The sequence below is a fragment of the Pyxicephalus adspersus genome, chromosome 6 (genome assembly GCF_032062135.1).
Source record: "Pyxicephalus adspersus chromosome 6, UCB_Pads_2.0, whole genome shotgun sequence".
Lineage (NCBI taxonomy): Eukaryota > Metazoa > Chordata > Amphibia > Anura > Pyxicephalidae > Pyxicephalus > Pyxicephalus adspersus.
The window spans coordinates 17,580,418-17,606,390 of record NC_092863.1 but is presented as its reverse complement, the minus strand read 5'-3'; the positions used below and the strand labels follow the sequence as shown (position 1 = coordinate 17,606,390).

The following is a 25,973-nucleotide window of genomic DNA, read 5'->3' as shown; positions in this document are numbered from 1 at the left end:
AACTCTTGCCTGGTTCCCTCTAGTCTCTTATGCATCTCTTGCCTGGTTCCCTCTAGTCTTTTATTGAACTCTTGCCTGGTTCCCTCTAGTCTCTTATGCATCTCTTGCCTGGTTCCCTCTAGTCTCTTATGCATCTCTTGCCTGGTTCCCTCTAGTCTCTTATTCATCTCCTGTCTGGTTCCCTCTAGTCTCCTGTGCATCTCCTGCTGGGTGCCCTGTAATCTCTTGTGAACCTTTTGCCTGGTGCCTACTACTCTTTTGCACTATTGGCTGGAACTTCTCTACTCTTTTAGGGCATTTCTTGCCTGGCATGCCCTACTCCTGTCTGCATCTGTGTTTTCTCTGCTTCGTAGAGTCTTTCTTGTGTTCTGCACTTTCCTGGTCTTTCTGGCTCCTGTATTTGGTACTGTATGTCTCTCTGGCACTTTGCCTTTTTTCATTCGGAGAATATGTGTGTCTGCCTCTTTGGTTCTTGAACCCGTCTGCACTAGATCCCTCTTCCCTTTCTTTGTTTCGCTTGTTTCTTTTTCTCTCTCTCGTTCCCGTTTTGTCTCTATGCGACTGTCTGTCCCCGTCTTTCTTCTTGCATGTCTCTTCTGACAATCTCTTGATTTGTCTTGGCTCTGCAGTGTATCTCTCCCCCTCCCTGTCTCTTTCTTGTTCTGACTCCTGTACAGATCTCCAATAGCCCCATTTTTCTTAGGTGGCTCATTAGCCAAGTGTAATTGAACTGTAAGGACGGGTCTTTTCTCACGCTGCTTTGAGATTTACGACCCTTAAAGCTCAGAATAAAATAAAATAAAACAGAAATCTTTCTAAATCCCCCTTCTCGGCTTGTGTGTAATCAGTGTGATAGATCCACTGCGGCCCACACTGCAGGCTTCTTTCCTTGAGCCTACAAACAGGGATGCTTAAGCAGGGAGAGATAAAGAATGGAGATGGTGAATAAATGTCTAGGTAGAAAGATAGAGAAGACTGGGGACAATAGCATGAAAGGTAATGGTACTAATGAACTGGAAACACCAGATTGCATTTATTGGAAAAACATGATTTAAATAACCATTCCCAGATAGAGGTGGGTAAAAGCCTTTTTCTTAAAAGCAATATAAAAAGCAGACTTATAGGAGAAGTGGGGTTTACCATTTCTGATCTCCTTCTAAAAATGCGAGTTGTTTGGCTGTTGTTGTGACCCCCTAGTTTCATTACTTTCTGATTGACTAACCCGGAACAAATATCAATATCAAGAATGTTATAAAATATTCAGAAGGCCTAAGGTGCGTTTTTTTCGGGTCACTGATTCACTGTGCTAAAGCAAGAGTGAAGCATGACAGCCAGGCTACTGGAGGTTACAACCTTTAATTTTCAAACAGCAGGTTTTATTTAGGAACTCTGATGCACCTAAAATACTTGTTTAACTAGGCCTACTTAACTTTGGGGTGCGTAAAGCAAGTTAAAAAAGATGCTACAGTTTGAATGGATTATCTTTGCCCTGCATATTATAAGCTCCTATGTAGCCTGCCAGGTTTCCCATCCTTTGCCATCTAGTTGGAGTGTGTTTCCAGCTGTTGGTTGCTCTATTACTATTTTCTCAGTCTGTTGGACTTGTAAACTGAAGAATTAAAAAATAAACCTGATATCTTGGTGTTTTTATTGCTGTTCACATCCTATTTCAACCTCTATTTTCCATTATCATCATTCTCTCCATTCTAATAATTTTCCTCTTTTTTCTTGCAGTGACTCCTTTTCAAGTACTGATCTCATCACAGAGGTACCTGAGGCAATCATTTTTCCTCTTCAAATTGTTCTGGATCTCCAAAGACCATTTTCCCCATTTCCACTGGATTTAAGACATTTTTGGAATTGTGTGTTGGAGCCTTTTTTGGAACACTTATTACCTACCAGATCTTTGAAACTTGGATCTACTGCAGTTCTACACTGGTGTTTGGGGGGTGCACCCCCACTTTGGGTCATTCCTAGATGGAAATTCAAAGGGCCTGAGCCAGTCCAGAAAGCTGGACAATTAGGCAATGACTAGTAACGACTCTCCCTGCCCGCAGACTGGGCCAGGTCACATGAATGGATACCCTGTTCCCCACTATGCCTTCTTCTTTCCTCACATGCTCGGTGGCGTGTCCCCTCCAGGGACACTGCCAGGAGTACAGCACCAGCTCCCCCTTAGTGGATATAGCACGCCTTCCCCAGCAAGTGAGTAGTTATGTTTTTCTATAAATTGTTGTATTTCTCTACTTGTGGTATTCTTCAGATATATTTTATGTAGAGTCTATAATAATAAAATCTAAATAATTTGAGTGATCTTACCTACTGGAGACACAATCCCAAAGTGTTTCCTTTTAACTTCTTAACATATCTCTTGTTTTACTGGTAAGACTCTTTTCTGATTGGTGCATCGTTATACCCCATATTCATCATACCAAGCCAAGGTAAAGTGGACCTTGCAGTAACTTCTACAAAGAAGAATATTTTGAAATGTCACGTTTGTCTCAGTGATAGTTATGTTTTTAGAGAAGCTATACCTGGTATTAACAAACCACGATCCTTAAGCTTTAGTGAAGTGGTTTTGCCTTGGTTGAGTTGTTTTTTTTTTTTTTTTTAGTGGGACTTTCCATACAGATGGAAAGTATTTACAAAATATATATATTGGTCTAAGCTTGCGGTAGGTGTAGGTGATGTCTCCACTGCCTCCTGGACACTCAAAATTGTGTGAGAATGTCTTCATGCCACCCACTCCCTCCCAGACACTGGAACCAATGTGAATAATTTTGTAGTTGTTTTTGTACCTGTTTATGTGGTCCACCTCAATTTTTTCTCCAATTTAGCTGTAAATAGTCACAAAATTCACATACAGAGAGCCTTTCACATCTTTACACTGCAGTAAGACGGACATTTTACAACAATGCTCGGAAACACACAAACCGCAGTGCCTATTGTTTTTAATGGCACCCCGATGTACTATTACAGTTGGAGCTATAATTTATTGCAGCCAAGTCTACTTTCATGGAAATTAATGTAAGCTACAGACACACTTGGTTGTTAGACTTCCTGTAAGATATGTGCATGGCTCCTGCAGATCTGATTGGCACCCGAATGCCACCCACTGGGGTAGCAGATAATTCTGGTCCTAAATACGAGGTAATGGCTCAGTGTTGTCAGCCTGTAACAGGAAGTCCTGTTACTGGATGTATCTCAAGGTATAAAACTATGTAGCAGAATCCCGAAACAGTTTACAGTGAGGCGTGATGCTAATGGTTTACATACACTTTAGGGCAGCAACCCTTAACACATGATAAGGCATTGCACTATAATACACTTTTTAATGCAACACATATTGAAAAGGGCCCCCAAAGCTTGTACCGTCTTTTTTTTTTCTGTCAAATGGCCAGTAATGTTTAGTTCACCTTTTCAGGATTTGTACCAATGAATACATTTATTTACTGTTCCTTGTAATATTCATAGTTCTTGAAAGACATGGAGGGGTCACACACATGGAGGGGGTTTCTCAAAGGGGCACAGATGGCTCTGTTGTGATAAGAGGTGGGTCTTGGTGTCTCTCCATGTGATTGATTTACCTGTTCTGCTCAGAGTAAGGGGGGGGATGAGTACAGGACATTTAGATTAGGTAGGGGGTGTTCCAAGTATAGCTGGAAGCTCTCTCCTCCTCCTCATCCTTCACCGGCCTTGTGACACTACTAAGTGCATATCTTTCTGGTATGATTAAAGTCTAAGAGACAGTAGCTGAAAAATGGGTTGCAGTTCATTTTAATATTACGGCATCTTAAATTTGCTTTAATCTATTCCCATTCTCTCCCTCCCCCTCACTCAATTATCCTCAGGGCTTTCTGCTTCTTTTTTGTACCTGTATTGCTTGGACAGCAGTATTGCAATGTTAGCTTATTTTCTAGAACTGCAACAGAGGTGTGTTAAATTAGAATGTACCAGGTTTCTGCAAACATTGTCAGTATTAAGCCAGGCAAGGCTGTATTTATCTTCATAGCACTCATGGGCCAGTGCCTATGGCAGTAGAGTTAAAATGGGCAGCAACAATGTATAGATTGTGATAGCCAGTTCCTTATTTTGTTTTGCTTTCCGGCCAACGAGGAATATTTTTGGCTTATTTCAAGAGAAGCATAAGGGAAGGAGCTTTTGAGGAGTTCATGAAACCATTTTTCCATTTGCTTGTGGTACATCTGAAAAGTAGACATCCATATAAAATAAAAGTCACACACTGCCTTCATTTTTATATTAGTGTTTACTAAAATAATCACATACTAAAGAACGTCATGATTCAGGTACACTGAACAGCATGATGCCGAAATATGTCCCTGACCTTTGGCAGGTATAGAAAAAATAATTTAATCCAAATATCCATGTATCATTCATTACATCTTCCTATACAGTTAACATAAATATATTGATCTATTTTATAGTACCATCATATAATCTCTTTCCCAGCAACATGCAGAATTGTAAGAGGAGGGATATTACAGAAAGAGAACACACATACTGTATCAAACCACAATAATTGCATTCAGTCACAGGCTGGGATGGGTCCAGGCTCCATTACTTATGTGAGTTTTAATTAGCAAGCAAGCCTTTATCTCTGGATTTATCAATTATTTCGGCAGGTAGTTTACACTAAAGATGGTTTCCAGTTTTGGAGTTTTTAAATTTGTTTTTGTTCTCATTGAATGGCTCAAATTTCCGACAGGTGTACTTTAATTATATTAAAAGTTGATAATGATGTTAAAGTTTGTAGCCTCCATGACCGTTATATCATATACCTGAAATAAAGATCTCGGATCATTAATCAATATGCAATGCGAGGTATGTACCACCTCTGGTTGTGGTCGCCTCTTCCTCCAAGTCTTTCTCTGCTGTGCTGCGTACATCCAAAAACTTCTCAATGGAACCCATAGGACCTATTGGGAAAAACTTGCAGGTTTGCAGTGCTGGGCAGTTTAGAGAAAGACAGAATCACAGCCAGGAGTGGATCCCTTCACCTACTCCCCATCACCCACTGATCTGACGTCTCTAATTGGAGGTTCATAAATTGGGGGTGTTAATGAGCTATTGATCAATTACTAAGTACTGTTATTCTGTTACCTGTTTGGAAGAAATATTAAAGATACTCTTGTTTACTGTGTTGGAAAGATTTAGAGCTGTCATCCTCCTTTCATATTTAGTGAGTCACTGACCTGAAACAAGCATGTGCATCACATGTGCACATGCTTGTTTTCGGTTGGTGATCCATCAAGTAGGAAAGTTTTTAAAAAAACATAAGCCATAAGTTAGCTTCCATAATCTGATACAAAGCTCTTTCTTAGACATGTCTGTGTTGTATGGCCATGGCACAAGTGTATGTTTGTTTGTATATTAACACATTTTCTTCTATAACATTATAACCGAGCCATAGGATTCAACTGGCTATCCATGTCAATGAATTTACTAGCACTTTACTGTGCTGTGGTACAAGGTACAAAGCACTTGAATGAGGCCATTAGATAATAGGGAATATATACAGTAAGCTGCATTCTCTGAAATATTGCCCCAGCCTACAAAATGTCAGGGTGTTTCTATGTGTGCACAACTATCAGTCACAGAGCAGAAGGAGTTAGCGGGGTACCATTATTTTCCCAGCCTGAGGCGGCAGGTCAGCGGTGAATGATAAATACTCTGCTTTTCCACTGATTACATTTACCCCTGACAGATTGCATATCAGCAGCGGAGTAATCAGCGTCTGCCGGGGAGAGGGGCCAACCTAAGTGTCAGGGGACTTCTTTCTATATAAGTCCTGTCATTATAAATCCATTAAACTATAGCTGCCAATATTGTCCAATAACTCCTCAATACGAGAACCCCTTACATTTCTCCGAGTCTGCTGGCGCTGTGGGTGTCATGATTGAAGTATCTGAAAGAAGAATGATCTGTGTTGCCCCTAGTAACGGATCAGCTTCCACCTTTCATTTTAATTGACTTCAATGAGAATAAAGGAGGCTGTTGGGGGAAACACAGAGTTACTCTTTCAGTTAATTTTAGCTTGGAGGCTGTAAGAGCTAATTTAGGAAATTGGAGTAGTTTTCTACTTGGTGTGCTTCTTAACCGTACATCTAGCCTTTAGTCCGATTGGGTGCTATGGGAGGCGTCAATAGTGAAAATAATATTATTCAAGGCCAAAGTAGAGTAATTTTGTCTGAGCATTTTTTCATACATATACAATCCAATTGAGTGTAGTTACCATGAACTCTTGGTGTAAATTGAGTTGTTCATCTCTTTTCCTTATAGAAAAGAGATTAGCCATCTTGCTGTACTCAATAAACTTGTTGAGATATGAACTGAGAGTGAGATTGCTAAATGATTATGCTAGGGCTGAAATGAGCATCTGTACATACAATAGAAATAAAATATCTGAGCACCATGAGGATTTTCCCCATTTGGTTGTATGACATTCATTGCTATAATGATAAACATAGAAACAAGGGGAACAACTGCAACGTATCGAAATAAGAATAAGAAAATAAGAAAACACACATTCACCTTCTGCAATAAATTCTAAAAATTTAGATTGAATGAGTTTAATTTATAAGAGGAAACATGGAGGTAAAGTGTCTTTCCTGGTAATGGTGATGTTTATATGTTATAGATGATTGGTGTATTTTTTTATACTGTTCATATTAGTTTGACTACTTTTCTTGGCTAATTTATTTCAATGATTTATATCTCATGGTACATGCATGAGAGTTTAATGTTGCCTGGTCTGGAGAAACTAGTTACAATGGTACAGGGATTGGGATAATGAAGAACAGATCTCTCATCATCTGGCATTATTACACAGAGAGATATACATCAATGGGCAACCTGATCCACAGCAGTCATTAGAGTTTCAGTCAAATGATTTCTGATCGGTTGTTTTTAGTTACCGCTTTTATACATTGCATTTTGTGTTACTGAATGTTTGCATTATGTGTATCCATTTGCATTGTCCTAATCTTGCACTACTGTAACCTGGTGCAGGTATAGCTGTATCTGTAACTGATGCAGGCATCATTTACTGGGGATCAGATAGCAGCCTCCTGAATATTTTAGGATCCTGGTAAATGTGCTCTATGAACAGACTTTAGGACACGTACCTCTCACCTCTCCCTAATACATAGACATTGGGACATGTACTTCTCACCCCAAACCTATACACATACATCAGGAGACTTATGTCCTATATGCTCCTTAACACACACAGATATTTAGACAATTACTCCCTACCTTCTTCTAATGATGTCAACAGGACACATACCCCTCACCTCTTCCTAATACATGGAATCCAGAATACCTACCTCTTATTTGTCTCTAATTCAACAGACATTGGGAGGTTTATTACCCCCTTGCTGTAAACTCATAGGCTTTTGGATGTTTGTGATATTTGCATGTCCTCTCCATTAACTGCAAGTATATCATGGCACTTTATTTAAAGGAGTTTACAATCTTTTTATTGTGTTCACAGGTCTAGTTTAATTTTTATTTTTTTAAATAACTTGGTCAGTAATTCAAAAAACTGGAGAAGCTCTCTTACTTAAATACTTAACATTTCTTAAGTTCTGTCCCAATGCTGATGTGCTGCTCTGCAATCCATGCTCTGTTTGAGGTTGAATTATGCCTGGTGTCTTTTTATCCACTTTCTGTGAGCCCAGGATGTCAAGGACATATTATTAGACTGGCCTAAAAATTCAAAGGATTTCAGTGTTCTCCCGAGCCCCTTTTAGCTGGGCACGCCGCCCGGCACTTTTCAGTAACCACCTGGCTGTTTTTTGGGTGGTTACTGAGTTAGTTGTCACAATACAGGGGCTGCCACCCACCTACAATTTCCTCCCACCCTGCTTAAAATATTTTCTGGGTTGACCACTGAATTTTAAAGAGAATGGTGTCATGTCCTTTGTTCTTTGCACTATGTAGGATCCCCCCATGTCTGGAGAAAAAAAGAGAACTGTGACTTCATATGACTAGACCATGAGATTACTGGGGAAAAAGGTTTATACATAGCTTTTTTCCCTTTTAATTCCTGAATGTTTTGCTTGGACTGTCGCAAACTTTCCAAAAAAAAAAAAAACTTAAGGTACTGCCATGGGTACATTAATTATGCATTTCCGAATGCAGTTCTCAAATCCTAGGTCCAAATTGCAGTTGTTTTACAAATGCCACCTGTGGGCTTTTCCAAGTTTTTTTGCAAACGCCATGTTTCAAGTAAGGTCATAATTTACATTTGATTGATGACATTGATTGATTGACATTCCAAGGATGGTGAATAGATTTTTGTAGATACGAATAGATAGTGTCACTATCACTTTGGCTAGCTAATTCATAGGATAAGTTTACTTTAGAAGGGGAGACTACTTTAGAGAACAAAGTGCCCATTTATTGAAAATCTACTAACCTCAAAAGTGAAATCAGTAACACAAATATGTACTAGCAAGTATAGAAAAATACATAAGTCATATTAAAAATGTCTCCAGAGGTTGCTAGGGGTTCCTTAAGCAATAAACAATTTGTGCCTCGCGGGTGATCTTTTTGGCTATCTGTAGGGGTGACATTTTTCCTCCTGACCACCATGCTAATATACTGTAATCTGTGGATATAGTAATTATAGTAGGGGGTTCCCTAAGGTCTGAAAGTTATTTAAATAGTTCCCCCATGTTCGAAATGTCTAGAAGGGCTTATGTACTGCATTTGTATGCAGTTTAATGTATGTTTGACTCTCTTGCTAACCTAAACCATTCTGATATGTTTTACACATGGTTTATGCTTTATTTTGGGCTGTATATTTATATTTTATATTGTACTTATATAAGCTGGCCTTGTCCAGATACTTTAAATAATACATTTTTGGATTTATTTGAACAGGACACTGAATTTAGATCCAAGAACTCTTTCAAAAGAATTATTTATATTGCTATATCTACCTAATCCAGATAGACTGGCCACCTAACAGATTTTAGATTTACTCCTGGTAGGAATTAAGTAGGTGCAGACTACTTTACTCTTTGAAGGTTATAGATACACTGTAATATTTCATATGCATACCAGTGTCATAAATACATACAAGAGTCCTCTTCGTAATTTAATGTCAGTTTAGCTTTAGCCTTCAAGGACATGTCGCCTTACTTCTCACCTCCTCCAAAAGTGGACATCAGGACCAATACCCTTCACTGTTTCTAATATGTGGGCATTAACACATACATCTGGTGGTAAAAGATGCACTGACGTATGAAGAACCTCGCTGACCCACTTCAGCTGAGAACTGAAAAGAGACATTTTGATGTCTGGGTGTGAAGTTGGTCAAGTGATAATTGAAAAATCATGTTTTCCTTGTGGCATTCCTTGCTGCTACCATAAGTCTCCTGAGCTTTAAGAATGTAACCCATACTTGCCATGGTTATAAGAAATGTACATTTTTTCTCTATATATGTTTTGAAGACAAAAAAACAAAATCTACTTCTCAAAGATTTCTATCAGTTTATTGGTACTAAATGTACTAAAAAAAAGTCCACTCTGTTTGCCTTTAAACTGACAGAGTCAGGAAGTTAATTGACTTGAATGTAATATGCATTCTGTGTAAGCTGTTGCAGCCACAATCCAGAGGACTTTACACGATGACTTGGAGAAGTAAACTTTTACAAACACCTCAGCTTTACCAACATCGGATAGTTATATAAATGTGCTCTGTTTAAGCTGTTGCAACAGGGTTACTGGGATCATATTTCTTCATATTCATATTGCATCTTTTATTGTTAGTCATATTCAAACATCCAAGAAGGGTTTAAAATTTCTTTTTGTCCATTAGTTTAGCTCCATGAAATTGCATAGCATTGACTTTTCCTAACAAACTTTCTGTGTGAGAGTGACAGTAAGGAACCACTCAATGTGTAATTTTTCTTACTGGTATTTACTTTACTTATTTATTTAGAATATCCCTTCTGCGTCATGAACAGACCTTTCAGGTTAACATAATGGATTGGACTGGTGTAACAACAATGCGTAGATTGAAAAAAAAATGAATGGCTGAGGGATTAGGATATTCTTATTGTGTGTATGTTGTGGTTAAGTTTGGGGCATTCCTTCAATACAAGCCTTTTTTGTTGTTGGTTTACTATTCTTTTAGGTTGACATAAAGGACCTCATTTATTAAAGCTCTCCAGGACTGGAGAAGATAGAATATCATGAGAGAACTTGAGTTATAAATCAGTCCCAAGTTAATAATAGCTAAACCTAATTCTTTTAGCACACAGAGGTTGAATACCATCTGGCCCTTTTTTCGTAATTTTGTTTAGACCTAACTATACCTTTTGCTTTACAAAGCAAGTAAAGAAACATTAGCTGTTCTTTGCTATATTGTCTAGATCTGTCAACTCCTTTGTGAAGAAACATCAAAAATTTGCAATTAGAATATCAGAATTTGATTTATACTAAAATTATTTCCCAATTTATCTGATATATAATTTTTTGAATGTTGTATGGGATATAGAAGTTAAAGGCAGGGGTCATAGGTCTGATAGATATCCTTGGCAACGCAAAAAAATGCACAATAATACAACTGAACAATGTATCTTAAAATGGAATACAAATGCATCAATCTGTATGGGATTCTAACCAACCAGATTCCAGGGGTTATTTATGTAATGAGAATTAGCATCAAAAACAAGTCCACCCAGATGTTCTTATTTAATTCCATGCCTTGTGTTTCTTGCTGTAGAACCGAGGTGAATCAGCTGATATAACACACCACTACTGAGGAAATACCATATTAAAATTCCTCTAATTGCTAATGTCAAAAGCGCCAAAGATATGGATGCCCCATAAAGAACATTTAGCCATTTCCATAATTATTACAGTCCTATTAAGCAACATTAAAGCTTTTCCAGCGCAGTGTAAGTGCTTGTTACAGCCGGTATCGTACATTGTTTATTAAATAAAATAGTCGCTCGCAGCATTTTGTTGGACTTGTAATATGTATTATCATTATAGTGAAAGCATTGTTTTCTAGAGTTTAGAATGGAAATAATCAGGAGTGCAGTTTGAAAAATAGATAAAAACCATTTAATTAGGAGCTTTGGAGTTGTATGCTGCAAAGAATATTGGGAAGGTGGTCAGTACCTTTTTATCCTTTATAGGTTTTGGGGATCCAGTAATTTCCTTTGAAATGTTTTGAGCTGGGTAGGAGGAAGCTGTGGGCAGGTGGCAGCCCCTGTATCCTGACCCAACTTTTCAGTAACCACCCAAAAACAGCCGGGTGGTCACTGAAAAGGGTGGCGCGTCTGGCTCAAAGAGGCTGGGGAGAACACTGTGACCTAATATATTATACTATACATAATCTTCATATAGACTGTGGACTTCATATAGAGGAGGACTAGGGCGAGCACTGTTCTTTGCACCTAAAACTAAAAGATTGAACGTTACCAGCCAATCCTGCTTACCCCTGTTCATTGTACATAATTGTATACATGTGTTCAAGATATACCAACCATCAGTGGTTATCTTCCTGGACATGTTTCATACCATGTTCCTAGTCATAAAATGCATATACAGGGATGTTTATATACAGATTTTGTAAGGACCCTAAAAATAAAAAAAAGAACCCTCTTCTTTAATAGGCTTGCACTTTTCTCCATATAGGAGTAAGCCACAGAACCAATTTGTCCAGGGTTGTTTATTGGACTGAGTATTTTCTCTTATAAAAGGAGGTAAAATATTGGTCTTTAACATTTTCCCAATGTATAATGAGTACAAGGTTTTTATATTAGACCAGAGAATTTTTTTTCAAATAAAGAAATGGTGCAAAGGCAAGATGTTGGCAAGGATGACGAAAAGGAAGAATTCGGGAAGGCTGAAAGGAAAGATTTTAGATCAGTTTTAGCTTGAGTTCCAGGTACAGATGAGATCTGCAGGATACGGAGAGAGCTCAGGCTGAAATGTGAGCGGCAGACAGAGAATTGAGTTTCAGCACTAGATTGATGATAGTGAAAAAAGCTCTCACACAGCTGTGTGTGCTGAGAAAATAATTTAGAGCTTGGGGGAGTTGCATTGTTTCTATGAAAGCCTACATCACAGCCTATCACTGACTTTCCAATAAAGCACACCATCAAAGAAGAACTTCAAGTAGCTTTCTTTTGTAGAAGTGGAGGAGGCAAGTGTAAGGTTTAAGTAATTTCTACCTTTATGGCATTCTTCACTAGCTACTTTGCCTAAATACTTGGCTCTTTCAACTGCTCTACTGATATCTGGAATGCCTCGGGTCTCTGTAAAAATTTGCAGCTTGCTAAAAGGTCTAAAAATCCAACTTTCAAAACCAATACTGCAAAGAGCAAACCCTTCAGGCTTCCTTCAGCGATGACCATGTATAAAAGCCTAAGTGATTATTAATTGTTGATTTAATTTCAGTACCTATTGAGGGGTTGGATGTATTAGGCAGAAGGTAAATGTTGAGTTACTTAAATTGGATGTGTTAAAAGCAAGAAAATATGGGCAAGTGTAAAAATCTGGGTGACTTTGATCTTTGATAGGGGCTAAATTGCAATGGCTAGATAACTTGTTCTGAGTATACCCAAATTGTAATGGTTAGATGACTTGGTCCGAGCATCTCCAAACTGAGTTTGTAACTTCCAAAAGTAGTCCAAGGAAGTGCAGCTGGTAAACTAGCTACAAGGTCATATCCACCCAAGGTCCATTGCTGCACATGGGGTGAGGCTAGCCTGTGTTGTTCAATTCTACAAGTAAGCTACTGGAGCACAGATTGGAAATACTTAACACTAGCCTAAGAATAAAGTTGGTAAAACTGGTTAGGGTGCTGTGTAGTCATAGACCAATTATAGTACCAATGATGATTCCTGTCCACCACTAAAAGCTTTTACAATGGCATGTAAGCATTAGAATTGGAACATGAACAATGAAAGAAGGTGGCTTGGTTTGGTGAATCACATTATCTATTTGATTACATTGATGACTGGGTGCAAGTGCATCATTTACATGGGGAAGAGATGGCAGTAGGAAGTAAAGTGACTAGCGTCGAGATACCACAGGACTTTTGGAGTTCATGTGTTGATTGATCAGAGTTGTTTTGGTGGGCCTAATAGAGAGTTTTGTTTGTTTGACCAGAGTATGTTTGTCCCATAGTATTCCCAAAGCTCCCAGCATGTTGCTACCTACACAGTGTCGTGGGGGGGTTTGTATTGGTGAATACTTCCCAGTCATGCATCGAACAGTAAAATGTGCAGAAAAAAGCTCAAATACTGAGCCCATACAACACAAATACCCAGCATGGGTATTTTCAAGTCATACAGGGAGTTGTAGTTCCAGTACTTCACAGGTCTGTAGCATAGAATTCTGATGGAACGTCTTGCAAAATTCTTCACATTCTTATATTTTAGTATGATCATCATTCCAATTTTAAAAATTTGTTTTTTTTTAAGGGATAGATTTTTATCTTTGTACTGACTGGCATGATTCTAAGGACTACAGTGACTACAGTTGAGGGGTTGACTCTCTGAAAGGGCAGAACATCAGCTATTTTGGAACCCATATTCATGGCAGAAACATACAGAGATTGTTGACAAGCTCCAAGATTAGACTGTACAGTAACAGCCGACACAGAAAAGCTATGTTTTGACTATGGAATTCATATGGTGTAACTTTTTAGTACAAACTGTACCCAGAATTTGCAAAACATTTATTGTATGTTGCTACTTTGACTGAAGTTTAAGAAATCTAATACTAGAATATATTATATTGGACAATTTCAGACGTGCTGAAACCCATTATGGTGTAATTGAGCTGTCCCTATGAGAAAGTTTTTGCTTCATCATTTCATCATAGTTTGGTTTTATGTTTGTCTGCTGTACAAAGCTTTCTGATAACAGGAAGTTGGGGTAATGCCATATGTGCGCTCTCCTACCATCATTCTTCTTGTCAGCAAATAAACTGATTGGGTTTCCATACTGCTTTTTCCTTTTACACTCTAGGCCAGAGGTAGGCAAACTCTGGCCTTTAGGCGGGATAACGCCTAGCCAGTATTCCAGTCTGACCTAACGCCCCGCTAGTTATTTATTGTTGGATCCGGCCTAATTGAATTGTCGTGTTATCAGAGTTCCCGCGATATCATCAATATTATCTAGTTCCCCCATTATCAATATTATCTAGTCTAGTTCACAGTAACCCCATTGCCTAAAGAGGAGAAGCAACGCGCAGCTACCAGTCTCTGGAAGGTTGACCTCGAACGTCATGTCTTCAACCCCGAATGGACTGACGAATTATTCTTCGTCCAAAGCGGCAACAAAGACCTGTGCTTAGTGTGCAACGACACCAAGAGCACTTTCAAGCGGTAGAATCTCAGGGAGCATTTCGATGCCAAGCACACGTACAGGGACTACACCGCGGATAAGCGGAAGACTGAGGCTGCTCGCTTGCAGTCACGGTTGGAAAAAACCTTTCCTTGGACACCTTGTGTCTTCTGGCCTAGTGTGCCTTCCTGACCTCCTGAAATGGCCTAGTAGTCCAAAAAGTTTGCTGACCCCTGGTCCAGGCCTACTATACAGGAACTGCAAGAAGCAGATTCCAGGGCAAACTGTGCTCTAATCATCACTTGCATGTATAACATACTTTTATTAATACATTTAGTTCTGTATTTCATTGTGGCTTTTAAATCTCTCTAGAGTTCAGCTTTGAGTTTCTTTTTAATATTTCTACTTACTATATTAGTCCTTTCTTCAATACAATCAAAAGCTGTGCCATAAAAAAATTCTAAAATCACATTAGGAAAAATGTCTGAGACTCGGCTTTGGTCCCCGGAGCTTTTGGCTTGTTAGGCATCTGGTCTCTAAACTGGCATCCGATAGGAGCCAACAACTCTTCCTAGGTGAACTATAAACTCATTGGGGTTGATTTACTAAAGGAATATAGGCTGTTACCTTGGCAAAGTGATAAATTCCTTCATTAAATTCCCCACATTGTTCTATTTGTGCTCTGAATTCATTGTTTTACTGAAGTTAAAAGTCCAGTTTGCTTACCGTAAGTTTTGCAATATGTTATGAGCATTTTTCTTAAACATCTACTGCAGGTCATCTGTCATTTCATAATCGCCTCTGGAGTTACTCAACAGTTTACTGTACAAATCTGACTCAGGTTCCCTTCCCGATCTAGTTTAAAATTGCATATTTGTTCCTGGGACACAAAATGAGCTGCTCCGCTCTGCACTGATGCTGACAACTGGGGCATTGTGGAAATCCTAATGCCCTTTAAAAGAACTTGAGACTGCAAGCTGACATTTTCAAAAGTAGAAAAAAAGTCCACGTTGAATTGTTCTATTAAAGGGCTTTTCCCTTCATTGAACCTGACCCTTTCCATTTACTGTAAATACAGCTATCTTGATGATAAAATTGTTATGACTGTTACATTCAGAAATAATGAAGCGCCATCTTATTTAAATGGGCAAGGTGTGTTAGCATGATCAAAAGGTGGGAAAATAAAACATGTTATCAGTGAGTATTATTGATCATTTGGTCAGCTTTGCAATGATGGGGTCCTGTGTTTAGTATCATTTGGATAATTGATTCAAATATAGTATACAAGTACATTCACATTCATTTACAAACATTTTATTTTTCTAATGTGTACAGTTTATTCTTCTATTTTCCTATTTCTTTGTGGCAAAGATCTGATAAATGTATGGCATACACATACATGTATGTAAAAGTCAATTCACATGTATTATCAGGGAAGCTCTTGCTCCTTGAAATTCTGCTGACTTCTGACTAAATTTAACAGTGAGTTGCCATGAGGCTTTTATTGAATTCCATTCTAGGTCAAGGTAAAAAAAAACGACTCATGAGACAAAATATTGATCCATGAAAAAAATCAGGCTTTCAATAGCTAAAACAGCCTTTCTCAACCTTTACATGGGGGAACCTTTGAAAAATCTTTCATGTTGTTTGCGAACCGCTTCTATAAATACCATATTCACAGCTCATAGTATATTAGTGTGGTGGTCAGTGGTCAGAATGCTTCTTACATTGCTGGCCAGTAAGAAGAAGTGACATTGAAAAGAATATTGGTGTCACTTAAACTGACCACAAATTGCTGAAGGAACCTTGGGGTTCCACAGAACCCTGGTTGAGAAACACTGAGCTTAATGTTCATTTTATGTAGAAAAAGGAAGGATCTTGCAACAATAAATATTCATTTGTGAAAAGAAAGTTTTGTGAACATTATCATGAAAAAAAACAAACAATATAACTAATGAGACTTTTTGAACTGATGCGACTATATGCCATAATGGAAGTATGAAAGGGAGCTGGAAAATCTGTAAACATTTTCATTGTTTAGTTGTTTGTTTGTGATCATGTTCTAGCATCAGTACCAGTGTCCCATGGCTTTGTTTAGTGATGGTCATCAGTGTTCTCCCAGCCCCTTTTAGCTGGGCGCACCACCCGGCAAATTTCAGCAACCACCCGGCTGTTTTTGGGTGGTTACTGAAGAGTTGGGTCACAAATCAGGGCCTTCCACCCGCCTACAATTTCTTTCCACCCAGTTTAAAAACATTTCTGGGTTGAGCAGCACTGGTCATGTTGGGTTACTAAAGGATAGACTGCACAAGAGGACTATTGAAGCCTACCTCTCATCCCACCAGTCTCCCACCAGACCAAACTAGTTCTGCAGCCATTTCGTTAGCTATTGTTCACTCAAAAAATATACTTATATAAAATGACTCTCAATTTACTAGCAAAAGTACAGTTTTAAAGTTGATAACCTCTTTAATTGGCAGAGATGCATCTGAGGCCATCTATACACCCACAGACTAGTTTAGTCATAACTGGGCTTATTACTCAAAACCAAAACTAATGATTAACCCAGGAACCCTCATTATTACGCTCATCTCAAATTTTGCAAGCTGCCCAAAACAGGGAACTAAGTTGTTTCTAGTCATCACTGATGACGTCTAGGTATGGCTTACACAGATGTTGTCCTCAGCTACATCCTTGTTGACTTGGAAGAAATAGGAGTGAATCATTCTTCAGCTCCCTTCCAGTGCAAAGATGAGAATATCCTTTGGAGTTTGGTTCCCATACATGGTTCTAGCTGGGTTATATTTTTTTCCAGAGGTCTGTTTTATGCAACATTTAGATTTTTTTTCAAATCATAGGAGAGTTATTTTTTTTCTCGAATTTTGAACATGCATTGGTATATAATCGCTACATCACATCTCCACTAATGTCCCATGAGGGCTGCTGTAAATCATAATAATGGCAACCCCGCATGGCCTATAACCCTATCAAGTATCAAGCCATCAAGGGGAGAGATTCATCATGACAGAAATGCTTGTTACCCAATACTCAAATTTCCCAATGTGTTGAAAAATCTCTTAGATTACTATACAAAATGGTAGATGGTATGGTGGGCTCTATTTATAAAAATGGTAATCAGACATTCCCTCAAACATTCCCTACTGGGGATCTTCTAGTTCCATATGTTTCAATGGCAGTAATTGATTCCCACGAGGGAATATTTGTGGGGATGTCTGATTTCCTGTTTTTTAGGAGCCCCTAGTGTCCCACAGTAGAGGTAGTGATACTGGAGGATAGGAAGGGTTCCCTATAAAGTGCACTACTCAGGGACAAAAACTCAAAAGGGACTTTTTAAATCACCATTTGAGAAGATTAACCTCACCTTTCACTCGTGGCATAACAAGAAGTAAGGATCTATCCCTACTGCATGGATTAAAGAAAGTAATGAAAACCTTACAGAAGCTCCAATCCTTCTCTGTGCGGAATTTAGGATATTGTTTTGTTTGGAGTTCTGTCGTTTTAATTTATAGTTATACATTCATATTTGTTCACTTCATATCCAAGCTTTTCTTTTTGCTTTTCAGTGCAATACAATGGCTTCTTTTTTAGTGGTCCTTATCATAAAGTCTGTGGATTGGTTGACTTCTTAAAGCTATGGAATCCCTTTGTGGTAATATCTTATCTCAACAATTACTAAGGAGAACTTGTCACCAACTATTAAAAGCACAGATAAATCAGGCATTTTAAAAGTTTGTTAGTAGTATTTTCTGTTTCTTTATTCACTTGCAGTTTGCTTGAGTGTCAATTCTCTTGTAAAGCCGCTCCCCCTCCATTACAACATAGTTCTTTTCTGGGATTGTCTGATTACTCTATGTGCTGGTCCAGCTACTCTGTCTCGTCCTCTAACATGCTGCTGACATCTTATTTAAAATACAAAACAATAAAAAGGCAGACCAACAGTACAAAGTACCTAACTGAAGATATTACCGGTAGAAATCCAAAACCAAAAACCCTTTGTACAGGGTGTGGAAACCATCTGAAGTGTGATCACACTGGAAAAGCAATTACGTTTTGGGGAACAAAGTCTCACTTCATCAGGATCTATAACAATTTATTTGACTCAAATTTGTCTTTAATGTTTGGCAGTTGGCAGTGCCCGCCAGAAGCAGACAGGGTCGCTTACAGTTCTTTCTAGTATCTGAATTTTTTATGACAGTTTTACTAATATTACTATATTATTACTTTATTACCTATATATATATATATATATATATATATATATATATAATGTAAATGGGACATAAAGCATGTAAAAAAAAAACACTTGCCATTATTACTTTGAATGTAGCTGGTTGTAATGAGATCATTGTTCTTTTTTCAGTCCAAAGGTGTATTAGTACATTTTTAGCATATTAAGGAAGGAATATACAGCCTTTATTTAATATTGTTTACTTTCATCTGTCAAACGAAAGCAATTTACCCTACAGCTTAAGCATCATGCCCTATTTTGTGCTATCGGGTCGTGCGAATTTGAGTTAAATAATACAAATGAGATGCAGTGTCTCTCCAGAGCATTGAGCTGCTTAGAAACATTTGACGGGTTTTCCGCACATTTGAGCATCTTTGAAGTAGTGGAAAGAAAAAGAGCAGCCTGGTTGTAGGTGAGGCAAGCCTTTGATATATCAGTAAGAGGAGAACACGAGGGGTGGAGGAGGAAAAAGGAACTCTGCACAGCCTGTAGCTCTTTCTACTGAAGAATCTAATGGCCTCATTGATGCAGATCTTTAAATGTCTTCTATGTATCTTCAGTGAAGAGAACCACACAATACGGGATTGGGCAAATTACTAATATGTAAACTCTTATGAAAATGTTAGAAGTTATGATGAAATCTCACCCACATTACAAAACATTTTTAAGTAATAAGAGATACCCATTGTCCTAAATATGTGTTCCTAAGCTGTAAACTTGCATGCCGTTGTAATTGCTTTGATCCACAGAAAACTGATTATTGTTTGATATGTTAATTTTCCCATACACGGAGCCAATGGTGAGTTTTATAATCCTGAAAATTCAGGAAGTCAGTGCTGCTTGTTTTCAGTGCAGAGCTCCTGGGGTTAAAATCAGCACCCCACCACAATAGCCTTCTATTTAACACTAAACCTAACACTGATCCTTCCTAACTTATGCCTAACCCCTCTGTTCGCATACTGACATTTTTGATACCGGGATGCTTTATTTAACTGTTTATCCTACATTTTTACTAGCATCTTGGTAGAAAGAGGCAAATATGCCAACTCGCTACAAAGACGTATTTTGTTTATTAAAGTTCACTCCTGTGTTGTGAACTATGCTGACACAATGGCTAGGTTGGTACCTATTATGATTAGTACCTGGTGCATGCACATGTCCATAGCCCATAAGGAAATATGCAGAAGTCAGTTTTATATACATCATGCCAGGCAGGGATTATGACCAGTACCACCGCATGCTCAAGTCCATAGGCCATAGATATGTATACAGATGTCAGGAGCTGTCATGTTATGGGGCAAAAGTTACGGCCTATTGTATTTACAGGATATTAGGCAGCAACAATGTTTGACGAATTCCGGGCCCCTCACACTTGCATGGTGCCAGAATATGACCAGAAGTCAGAGTATTCTCATATCTGTAGGCCGCAGTGGGCTATGCATGAGTTAGGGCCTATCATGTTTGCATGGTGTATCATACTAGGCAGAATGACTCAGAACATCTCATATTTACGTGGTGTATCATGCTTGGCAGAATGACCAGCACAGGCACATGTTATGACCAGCACAGGCACATGTTATGACCAGTGCATTCACAAGTGTGTAAGCCACAACAGAGTACACAGGATTCACGCTCAGTAATATTTGTATTGTGCAAAGATTATGACCAGTGCTTGCTGCAAGAAGGGAAGCAAGTCTGTAGGATACACCAATATATCTGAGTTTGTGTATTTCCCATTTCTGTGTGTTGCACAAAAAAACTCCCATCTGGTTGTCCCATAGACAGAAAAAGTTTACTGTGCATACAAATAATTTTTATGTAATTTTGCTGAAAATAGCTACTTATGATTAGATTGTAAGCTCAGCAGGTGTACCTAAATGAAAGTAAACTGCTACAAGCTGTATGTGCAAACTCTTAAATGAACGGTGAATAGTATCTGGCCTCCTGTTGATGAGAACAGGCAGCTTTTAGTGGAAGGAAGAAATCAACTGTTTAAAGTTACCATAATAAGCACACAGGATGAGGAACAAGGCAATATCTCTATGGGCAAATCCTGCTGTGTGCATCCCAAGATCTCTGTATCAACAGGATGACATTTATATGGTAAATTAGGCTTACAGTTCCTGATGTGCACAATAAGAACACAATTTTATGGGCATTTTTTATACACTGGTGTGTTTTTTTTCTTTTTGTAATTGACCCACAAAGCTTACAATTTTCAAAGACTGCAATTCTTGAATTCCAGGCCACCCTTCATCCTCAGACACCTACCCGTGGAATTCTTTCCCCTCCCAGCTCACATGTACGGTTTTCCTTTGTGTCTTTTCCTCTACATTCACCCCCTTCATCTTTGCAGTTAAAGATTAATTATGATCCATCATTTAGCGGGGCAGTTGTGGGCCTCTCTGTCGGCTGGAGGGTCTCTGAATCTAGTGTCATACTGTCACCATTTATTCTGTGCCAGTCCCCCTCCTTACAGACCGAGCAGGATAAATGAGCTTCTTTTGAAGTGCATAGCTGGGAGCGTAGTGAGAGGGAGGTATATGATGGGGGGGTGTAGTGTCTTCAAACCTTGTCTACATCCAGCTCCAATATAAATGATAACTCTCAAAAAAGGATTTTCACAATACTCACTTCTGGTTTGTATATGGTTATTAAAGATATCGAACTGAATGTTACTGCTATAGGTCTTTACTTGTATATTCAATTTTTTGGGGACTACATTAAACCTCTTACTTTATTATGAGACAAAAAGAAAACTCTTGTAATCCATACCAACTTTTTAGCAGACATCTTTCTTTAACTCAAAGGCTGGCCATAGACTTGGTTATTAGGAAGGTTTAGACAGGAACATTTTTTGCCATCCTTTTATAGATCTAATAGTGTTTCATGTAAATTTTTTCCCCTCACACTTTCGTGCTTTGAAAAGTTACAGATATCCTTTAGGAATATGTTTGAAGATTATAAACTTTTAGCACATCTCTTTTGACTGTTATCTCTTGCTTTTTATGATTTTTTTTACCTAAGATAATGTAATGATCATTGCAATACTAAAGCAGCATACACACGTGCAATAGTAGTCGTTGGAAAGGATCTTTCACAATCCTTTCCAACGACTAGCACTGCACGATGCATGAATGAGTGCACCGTTCTGCTCTATGGAGAGCGGAGGGGGAGAGCGACGGAGCGGCACCCTGCTGCGCGCTCTCCCTCTTACCTTGCATTAGCATCGTTCGTTGTACGTGGAACTGCCAGGATGGTCGTTCGGATGTTGGCCGACGGGCGCTGTACACACACCAGATTCTCACCCGATATCGGCCCTGAGCGAGAACCGTTAGACGTGTGTACGTAGCTTTAGGCTATGTACACATGTGCAATAATTGTTGAAAACAAACAATTAACAACCGATCATTTATTAATTGTTAACAAAAAAAGTGCACAACGACACAAATGAGCGAGGAATGTCGCTGGAAATGAACGACCGTCCTGGCGGATCCGTTTGGGCGATGATCGTTTGCACATCTATCGTGTGTACTGTCATTCAGTGATCGTGGATTGTTCTGCAGTACACTTTCTCCGGTACACGTCACTTCCTGCATCGTTCAAACAATCGTATCTAGTGTGTGTACATTATTGGTGGATTCAATTTGAAGGATCGTATCCTTACAGCATGTAAGAGAATCGTAATCGTGCACTATGCGATCGTTCCAAATTATCGTAAAAAATCTTTGATCTGTTGTTAGTTGTTCTGTTTCTATGGCCAATTTTTGCATGTGTGTACCTAGCCTAAGGCTATGTAGATGATTCTTGTTCGCTAATCGCCACAGGGCTGATATTGGATGAGAATCTGGCGTGTGTACAGCACTTGTCGTGGCGGATCCATGAACGACCAACGATCATAAAAAAAGGTGAAGGGGTGCTGCACTGTCGTTTTCTCCCTCCATAGAGCAGAATGGTGCTGTATCTACGGGGCTCGTTCATGCATCGTGCAGTTGTTTGTTGTTGGAAAGGATTGTTAAAGAACCTTTCCAAAGACAAATATTGCACATGTGTACGCCTTTGCGTGGTGTTTAAGGTAACAGCACAAATTGTTAGTAGTATACTTTTCACATTTATTGTCCTGCACTGGGTTAAATTAAAGTTATACAATTAACACAAATAGTGCTAATTTAACAATGCATGGATAGCGTGACAATCCTTACAATAGATGCGGAACGAATTGGCAATTGTTACATATACATTATATGTGGTCAGCAGATAAGTGTCCCTTGCAATATGTGGCCAACAAATGTCAGTTGTTATAGTCATGGACATCAAATGGGAAAACTTGACAATATGTTGCCAATGACAAGAACAATAACAGTTGTCCTGATAACTAAAACTCAGTTTAGCCCCCCTGTTCTCTTATCTTGTCTTCAGGCCTCCAGTAAAACTTGATAACTAGGTAAAGTCTCCTCCTCCCTCTGTCCAAATATTTTCAATGACCGGCATTCTTAGGCTATGTACACATGTGCAATAATTGTCATTGGAAAGGATCTTTCACGATCCTTTCCAACCACTAACCCCTGAACGATTCATGAAAGAGTGCCCTATGCTCCGCTCTATGGAGAGAGGCTGGGGACAACGATTAAGTGCCACCCCGCTGCACTCTCTCCCCTTTAACTTCCATTGCGATCATTCGTCGTCTGTGGATCCGTCAGGATGCTCGTTCGGACGATGGACGACGAGTGCTGTCCACACATAAGATTCTCGTCCATTAATCTGGTCAGGGCCGATATTGGACTAGAATCTTACGTGTGTACAGCACTAGTCGTCCATTGTCTGAACTAACTATTGCACGTGTGTACGTAGCCTTACCTTCTCTAACATGCAGAGATGTGAGAGAAAGCTGGAGAGTCCAACTCAGAGAGGAAAAACAAACTGGACAAGTATCAAACCTGGGGCGCTAGTCCTGTAAAGTGCTATCCACTAAGCCACCATGCGACTTGAATTAACACATTTGTTGGATTTTGAGTGTTTTTTTGCAGTAACATGTATGTGTGGCCTGTCATAACGAAGATTTTTTGGAAAAGTTCATGTGAAGCAACATGCAAAAATTATTTTCACACCTTAGTACATGTGCATGAGCAGTCATGGGTTTTTAAAAGTACAGGCTGCAAAGATTTCATGCTTTCCTCAATACCTAATAAGTCATTGTCTGCATGCTTTCTCTCGGTCATTGACCTATTTGGTAGTGAAGTCAGGATTAGTATGACAACCTTGGAGTTTGAACTTGAAAAAGCCAACTCAGTTATCATTACATCCTTAACTGTTAACTTTGTGATATCTGGCAAAAACTAGGGGGACGGCCGCCCTGCATTATTCTTATGGATGGTAAAAGCCATAAAGGCCCTCCACTTTCCTGGGGTAAAAGTGGGTAAATGCATCCGCTTCCAGGGAAGAAAGAATTGGGGTAAACATTGCTCATTGTCTACACAGAGTGTGCGATATATTTTACATCTTTTTCCATGACAATCATCGAAGCATTTGAACTTTGTTAACAGAAAATAAAAAATAATGAAAATTATTTATATGCATCTCTAAAGCAGTTTTATTGGATACCATCAATTTATAATAAAATGTTACATAACTTTATTACCATGCAATAAAATGGCACTTTTTATAATAACACGTATATTATAGAGATATTTCACTCAATCTTCAGAAGCTGTAACATGATTGCCATGTATATGCGCACACATTTTCTCTCACACTTGCGTACACACATAAATTTTCCCCTCTCCTCTTCCCTCTGACTATCATTTGTCGTCCTTTTGTTCTGGCTGTTGTTGATGAAAGGGTTTGTAACCCCAGTATAACAGACCTTACTATAAAGATATATTTATCATGTTTTCTACAGTGCTTTTGTTCTACTAAATAAAGAAGTTAGAGAGGGGAGGAAAAAAACTCCGCAGCTCAGCACATAACCTCGTATTGTCATTTATCACGGCCCTGCGTTATTTGCTGAGCTGTTCAGAACCGCGCTGCTGATGTTGGGGGGTGGGGGTTGGGGGGAGGGAGATGGAGCTGGTTAATTTTTTATTTAGGTCTGATTGTAAAACGGACACACAAATTAAGAAAAAAAGAAGGCCTTATATTAGACACTGTATTCAGGAGCCCCATGCAGGTAAACCCTGGCGATTTATAAGGACTCAGCACCGAAATGAGACAATGATTACCTGTCTAGTATTGCTGCATAATTTATACCAAAGCTATATGCAATGAATTAGCAAGACAGGGTAATTGACGTTATGACATGAAACATTTTTTCTGTGAATGTGAGGGCTTATTCATAGTAGTGTGCTTTCCTTGAGGTCTGAATGTATGTGACATTTAAAGAAGACATTGTATTGTGTAGACTATTGCTTCAAATGTAAAAATTCTATGAACTCCTCCCAAATAAAATTAGGAAAAGAAAGCATATACCTTGACTTCCGATAGCTAAAACCAGGTTACTGGTGATGTCACTCTTGTGGGATCCAAGGAAAGCTAAGGATTCCAGTTCTCATGCTACACAGTGGTAGGCCGAGATTGTTATTTTGGGTGTTAAGGGAGCATATATAAATTGTGTATCTATGGGAGAAAGAGAAGAAGAGGAGGGAGGGAAAGCCAGGCTTTTGAAGGGCAACCAGAGTTAAATTTAAAAACACTAAATTTTATTGTTCCAACAACATAATTTAAAAGATTAAGAGAATCACTGAATCACTGTCATTTACTTCTATTAAGACAGAGATGTCATAACCATTCTGCATATGAAGGTCCTGGAATAAACATTTCAAGCTTCTATCACCAGCAGTACGTCCAAATTGATATCGGTCTCACTATCAAATCACTTACAAGTAGCAATTCGGTATCACAAAGCTCTTAATGCGGTAAAAAGCCCCAGCAATCATACTACGTCTCCCCTTACCCCTGAGGAAGCCCGGTACGGGCGAAACGCGTCGGGTCGGACACCTTACCGCCATTGCTATACCTAGTATGATACTAAACGATATTGCTATATCTTTTGCGAAACTAGTGGTTATATGTTAGCCTAGGATTCATTTATAGAGATTAATCTTTTAAATTATGTTGTTGGAACAATGTTTTTAAATTTAACTTTGGTTGCCCTTCAAAAGCGTGACTTTCCCTCTTTCCTCTTCTTATCTTCCTCCCACAGATACACGATATTTAATCACAGGCTGGGCAAATAGGAGTCCACTCCTCTTTGATTATCATTTGGGACTTTTCTTTCAGGTGGAACAAACGAGCATATATAACTGCCTTTTTTTAATTTTAACCCTGAAAATAATTTTCAGATCTTGGGAACCTGTACTTTTTGGGGGGTCAATGGAAAAAAGGCTACTTAG

The 25,973-nt window shown here is 38.8% G+C and overlaps 1 protein-coding gene across 1 annotated transcript in view; it reads left to right on the top strand.

Moving 5' to 3' along the window:
* RARA (retinoic acid receptor alpha) overlaps positions 1–25,973 on the top strand; it is a 107,779-nt gene that overhangs the window by 28,392 nt on the left and 53,414 nt on the right. The window contains exon 2 of the mRNA XM_072414813.1: positions 1,735–2,205. Within this exon, the coding sequence (XP_072270914.1) occupies positions 2,028–2,205 (178 nt within the window). The 5' untranslated portion in view covers positions 1,735–2,027. The remainder of the gene's footprint in view (positions 1–1,734; positions 2,206–25,973) is intronic.